Source organism: Temnothorax longispinosus, unplaced genomic scaffold (genome assembly GCF_030848805.1).
Source record: "Temnothorax longispinosus isolate EJ_2023e unplaced genomic scaffold, Tlon_JGU_v1 HiC_scaffold_596, whole genome shotgun sequence".
Classification (NCBI taxonomy): domain Eukaryota; kingdom Metazoa; phylum Arthropoda; class Insecta; order Hymenoptera; family Formicidae; genus Temnothorax; species Temnothorax longispinosus.
In genome coordinates this window covers 1-6,522 of record NW_027270447.1, presented here as the reverse complement: position 1 = coordinate 6,522, position 6,522 = coordinate 1, and the positions used below count along the sequence as shown (strand labels likewise).

The 6,522-nt window shown below is 34.5% G+C and overlaps 1 protein-coding gene across 1 annotated transcript; it reads right to left on the bottom strand.

Moving 5' to 3' along the window:
* Positions 1-773: 773 nt before the first annotated feature.
* On the bottom strand, positions 774-2,194 carry LOC139824823 (uncharacterized; the record flags this gene model as incomplete). The annotated part of the gene is made up of 1 exon (XM_071797371.1): positions 774-2,194. A coding segment is annotated over exon 1 (1,421 nt), but the record flags the coding sequence as incomplete, so codon positions are not given.
* Positions 2,195-6,522: the final 4,328 nt, after the last annotated feature.

Here is a 6,522-nt window from a genome sequence, read left to right as displayed (position 1 = left end):
TAAAAAATAAACACAATGTATTCCTTTCGACAACAATTGGCAATCAATATAAAAAAATTAACGCTTATTCATTCGACGTTTCGACCCAGGCTTCGGGTCCTTCTCAAGTAATCTAACGAAAAAATATATAAAAGGCATGCGGTCAATAACATTGTCAAAAAATTAAAAATACAAGAATATCGTCCGTGTAAATTAATACCTAATGAGGGAGAAAGCAGTGTCGTCGCGACATTCCCCGTCCAAACCATTATGAAATTTTGACAGAAATATCACGTGCAAAGCTGGAATTTGCAAAGAATAAGATATTTCCGTGAAGAGAAGAGAAATCAGTATAAATTAACAAAAAATTGGTTTAATTACACGGAGAATGTCCCACAGCAGCGCAAATTCATGTCGCAGAATCTCCCGCATCGCATCTCAAACCTCGCACAGCCGGCAGAGCACTCGGCCACCAACATCAAAACATATTTGCACCGCGAAAGTCAGGCACATACTGACGGTAGTCGTGTCACAAATTATAAACAATCGAAAGCCGAGAGAAAGAAAGAGGGAGGGAAGAAAACGCAACACTTTATATACACGAGATGACGTTGTCATAAATGGGATTTAGGTTCTCCGTGTCATTTTTGAGATTGATGGTATCCCGATATTTCTTTATTAAAAACATTTCTGCGATCTCCCTCTTTTTTCTGTTTCCTTCCTTGTGCAAGATCTCAACCTCGGACCAATTAAAATCGTGACCAAGCGAAGCGCGGTGCTTGCTAACTACAGACCAATTGCAGTCGTTCTTTTTTATGTCGTTAAAATGTTCTTTAACACGCGTCTGTAAGAAGCGCTTCGTTTGCCCGATGTAGGATGCATTACAGTCATTGCACTTGATACGATAAACTACCTCAGTTGAGTGATCCTTATCCAGACGATCCTTACCGCGTTTTATAAGGACATCGAGCCTTTTCGGAACCGTGTAGACTGTATTTAAGCCTATATTGCTGAGTGTGGAGCGCATATCTTCACTCAAACCTCTAACATATGGTAGTACGACGCATTTCCGTGGATCGAATAGATTTCCAGTCGTGCTGCTTGTATCTCGTTTGTGACTAAGTTGTTTTAGTCTAATCTTGATGTGTTTATTAATCAACTCGATTGGAAATGAGTTGTTCAATAATATATTTTTCACTATGTTGATATTCGATTCACGGAAACGATCGTTCGACAGTAAAATGGCACGGTCAAGAAGGCCAGTGATGCAGTTGACCTTATATTTTAGCGGGTGACTCGAGAAGTAATTTATATAACGGCCAGAGAACGTGGGTTTTCTAAACCAATTTGTGATCAATCTATTACCATCTCTGATTACAATCGTATCGAGAAACGGAAGTGAATTGTTGCTCTCCAACTCAAACGTGAAATTTAATCGTGGGTGATAGCTGTTAAACGCGTTGAGTACGTCATTGAGTTTTGACCGTGGTATTATGGTAAAGATGTCATCCACGTATCTATAGAAAATTTTTATCTCAAAGTCAAGTGCCCCAAGGCAGTGCATCTCTAAATCCTCCATAACAATGTCAGAGGCTTTAGGGGAAAGCGGCGAACCCATGGGGCTGCCAAAGATTTGTTCATAAAACTGCGCATTAAAACAAAAGCTTGTAGAGCTTAATATCAAATCAACCGCGTGTAAAAATTGAGGTAACGAGAATTTTGTATGTACAGAAATAAAATGCCAGCGTTTTTCAATACCCTTTAAGACAAGTTCTTTGGGAATGTTGGTAAAAAGGGAGGTGACATCCAGGGAAACGAGAACCTGGTCTGTATTGATCGTTTCATTATTAATAATTTCTGCAAAGGACCAGCTGTCTTTGATATGCGACTTAGGTTTAGGTAAATACTCATCCAAAATCGCGTGTAGATAACAAGCTATGTTATAAACGGGGCTCCCGACTGCCGAGACAATAATACGTAACGGGAAGCCAGTCTTATGAACCTTTGGCAGTCCATAACACCGTGGAAGATTGCCATTCGTGCACTTTAACCTATAGTACGTGGGATCGTCTATAATATCGCTGTCGTACCATGATTTAACAAGTTTGTTAAGTTTGGTGGTTAATTGATTTATCGGATCTTTCTTTAATTTTCTATAGGTGGATTCGTCATTTAAAAGGTCAGTCATACGGTTGTTATAATCGGTTTTCTCCATAACGACAGTAATCTGGCCCTTATCCGCTTTTGTAACAAAAATGTCTTGTTTATCGCGTAGGAATTTTTTACAGTTATTAAACTCCTTAAGAATGTAGCTGTCTATGTATTTCATATGGAGATTTTTGTTAAGAAAAAGTTGTACGGAATTGGCTACCGAGCTTCGTATCGCGTTGGTCACACCTGGAGGGATTTTATAACTGATAGATTCAAAATTTTTTATCGTGTCCAACGCGGTACAAAGACGATCTTTTTTATCACCGTTGGTGACAGGAACACCGAATCTGTCACCTAAGCTTAAAATGTGTGCAATGTTCGCAGGAATATTGCAATTGGTAGTGTTAATAAGCCATTTGGTTCTGTCGTTATCAAAAAAAGCCCGATATACATTTTGTTTCGACAAAGTTCTGTTAAATTTATTGGTTGCGCTGCGCCTCTGTTGACTATTATGTTTTTCAATTTTTCGGTTATTGCTCTCAAAAAACTCAATCAATTTATGTTCTGGTAAACGAGAGAAAAGATCGCCCTGGATAAAATTGATTTCGGACCTAAGGAAACGCAAGTGATGGTTTACATCTTTGATTTCTAAATTAAGTATGGCCCTTTCTCCCTCATTAGGTATTAATTTACACGGACGATATTCTTGTATTTTTAATTTTTTGACAATGTTATTGACCGCATGCCTTTTATATATTTTTTCGTTAGATTACTTGAGAAGGACCCGAAGCCTGGGTCGAAACGTCGAATGAATAAGCGTTAATTTATATTGATTGCCAATTGTTGTCGAAAGGAATACATTGTGTTTATTTTATTAAATATCATTGGCGGAACAAACAATTACTTGAAATAGTAATTTTACTATAAGACTATAGCATTTAAACTTGTGCGTCTTGATGGTCCGCAGTTGGTACGACAGCATAGTAAAATTTAATATAAAATTTTCTCCGTGTATATATATATATATATATATATATATATATGTATATATACTTTTTCTCTTTCATAAGGTAAATACATTCTTTACTTACATTATGGTATATGAATAAAATTTATTCACATTTTATAATTACTTAGAAAAATCAAGTTTTATGAAGATCGAATTTGTTACGATTGTCCCTACCCCTAGGGCTGGTTGTAACAGAGTTCAAGGCTGATTTTAATAAAGTAAAATAAAATAAAAACAAACATATAATCAATGTAGCACAAAACGTTTTATTTTTTAAAAACTTTTTTAAATAGTTCTAGACATTTTAAATTATTTTAAACAGACGTTGCTAAACCTTTATTTGTTTTTGTATATTTGGCATTTTAAAATAATAATAAGAAAATTTTTATTTAAAAAATACATGTATTATACGCGAAATGGTGTCATTATAAAAAAGGGCACACCGTGCCTTGTCTCGCCCGGCGGGTGTTCGGCCGGGCGGCATCCGGCTGATGCTCGCCGGGAATGCGTTTCGGAGCGCATCGTTACAAAATAAATAGAAATCAACACCAATAACAAATATTACTTTCGAGTCAAAAGTAACAGATTGATACTTTTGTCTTAACTTATATTTCTGCCACAATTGGTTAAATACTCATTATTATAAAATAAACTAACCTCTAACTAAAGGAATAGTGACTTATTTATAATAAACAATAAATAAACGGGTAAACTAAATTTCCAATGATTTGAAGTCGGCACTAAATTAATAATACTTTTAAGAATTTTTTTCAATTCTTGAAGTTGGCACCAAATTAATTTAATAATTATTAATTTGACGCTGACTTAAAAAAATTGAAAGAAAAGAATTCTTAAAAGTATTATTTCATACTTTTTAGAGCTTCTTTTATTTTTTATTTTTTTATATTTTTAATGCTTTTTAGAGCTTTTTTGTTCAAACGTTTCTTAATATTTCTTTATGGTTATAAAACCATATGTACGTTCAAAAAACATATATGAAACTAATATGTGCTACCTGGGAAAAGTTTTCCTTAGGTGCGGCGTATATCGGAGTTACTCTAAATATACATATGGCTGTGTGTGTTAATAATCTAATTTGTGTTGTTATAATATATAATATACTATTCACCACAGAACTGAGAGAATATTAATTAAAATAAATTAAAATAAACTAATAAACTGACAGAATACATATGTGCATTCCTATAGTATATATAACATTTTTTAATGTTTTATTTTTTTATAATAAACTTATTTTGTCTTGTTTATTATATATTATATATAATTTTAAATTGTTGTATTAAATATTTATACATACCGATTAGTTTTATGTTGTAATTCAACATAAATTTTTTCTAATATCATGTTAAAGTTTTTCTTTGATATTGCAAATCTTCTTTTTAAATGATCATCATCAAAAATTTCTAAATTATTTATACGTGGCCTGATTATACGTGGTTTTCGTCGATTCCTTCTTATTGGAAGATCATAACCCTCGTATTCATCAAATAATAAAAAATTAATAATTCTATCCATGTTACATAAACACGTTTTCGTAGATATTTTAAATAAAAATCAAAACACCTTTATTCAAATTAAAGAGAAGTAGTATAATATTTGAAAAGATTGCAAGAACGACATACACAACGACAAATATCTTGTTGTTGGCGACACTGCTGATTGAGTTAATCGTCAATTAAAGTTAATCGGCGTTGGTCGAAGTGGCCCTTAATCGATTTACACGGAATATTCGTTGCACGTGGCATTTTTTTACGCGGCTGAGACTCGCGTGTTACGTGCGAACAAAATTTTAGTCTTCTAATAACCAAGAGTGCTAATTGATATTAAAATCTTTAAATAGCCAAGAATGCTAATCGATATTGATTAATTATCCGATTTCACATGGAGACAGTTCTCTGGCCGTGGTTCACAGGGAATCGAGTTACACTTGGTGATAAGACCTTCCTCCTCCCTTAGGATAAGACAATGAAATGGTGGGAAGCTCAGGCGGGGAGGTTCTCGCCATTTAAGTATAAATAAGAGCGAAGGATTAATTCAGTAGTTATTCGAAGTCCGGAGTTTTGAGTAGTCGATACTCTATTGTCAAAATCTAAACTCGTAGTAAGAACTTTAAAACCGTATTTAACATTTGTAATCGAGTTTTCCGGAATAAAGGTAATTTTAATTTTGAAACTAATTTCATATCCAAAATCTTTTTAATTTTATCACTCCTAACTGTCGCTGCCAAACTGCGTGGCAACAGGAGATTTCCTATTATTCTTGTCGCTGACAAAAGCGTGGCAACAGGAGATTTCCTATTATTCTTGTCGCTGCCAAAAGCGTGGCAACAGGATTCCTGAATGCCCAGAAAAGGGGGCAAAAGATTCCAAATCAAAAAATTAAAATATCTTATTAAACAAGCTATTCTATTTGATCACGACCCCTTTCCATTATTTTTAAAATTAAAGGAAGTTGAAACCAAAATTCAAATTAAAAAAACCTTAACTCCATACAAATTAATTCCTTTGGATTTTACGGTTGATTTCCCTAATTTTGAAATAATTAAAAAGTCTGATCCTCGTTATAAAACTTATAAAATTCGCTATCTTTTCGGGCTTGATTAATCACACAACTTGGTCCAAATCCCGGGTAAATAACTTAAATGTTTTGACCCAAAAACGGACGACAGAACGTAACATAAATTTGGTGACAGCGGTGGGATACTAAAGGTTGTGTGAAAAGGAACAAAGTAAACAGTGATAAAAGTATAAATTAAATAAAGATGATTCGTACGCCACCTTCCGAAACGGAAACGCCAACGGGTACAGGAACAGGAGATATGGACATCGATGAATTACGAAGGACCTTGGCTCACCAGCAACAAGTAATTCAACAATTACAACAATCACAAAGTTCACGACCACCGAGTTCAGGAATGGCGATCATAAATGAAGGAACACTAGGTAATTATTTGCACTTTTCAATCAGAGATGCATTAGAAGCAGTGCCAAATTTTGATGGAGGAAATATTCCTTTTGTATATTTTGTCGAGGGTTGTGAAGAAGCACTCAGCATGATCACGCCGACACAAGAAATAAACTTAGTCCGTGCAGTGCGTAACAAATTAAAAGGGGACGCACATAGATCAATTCTCGGTCAAACTTTCAGTAAAATGCAAGAATTAGTAGAATTTTTGAGAACTAAATACGGGCCTAGGGAAACAGTTTATGAAGCTCAGGGACGGTTAGCTTATTTATATCAGAAAAAGGATGAAAAAGTAGTCGCGTATGCAAATCGTATACGAGAATTAGGGAAGCGAATACTTGATGCACAAAGAAGAGAATCAGGACAGATAAGCCCAGAATTCCGAAATTCAATTTGTT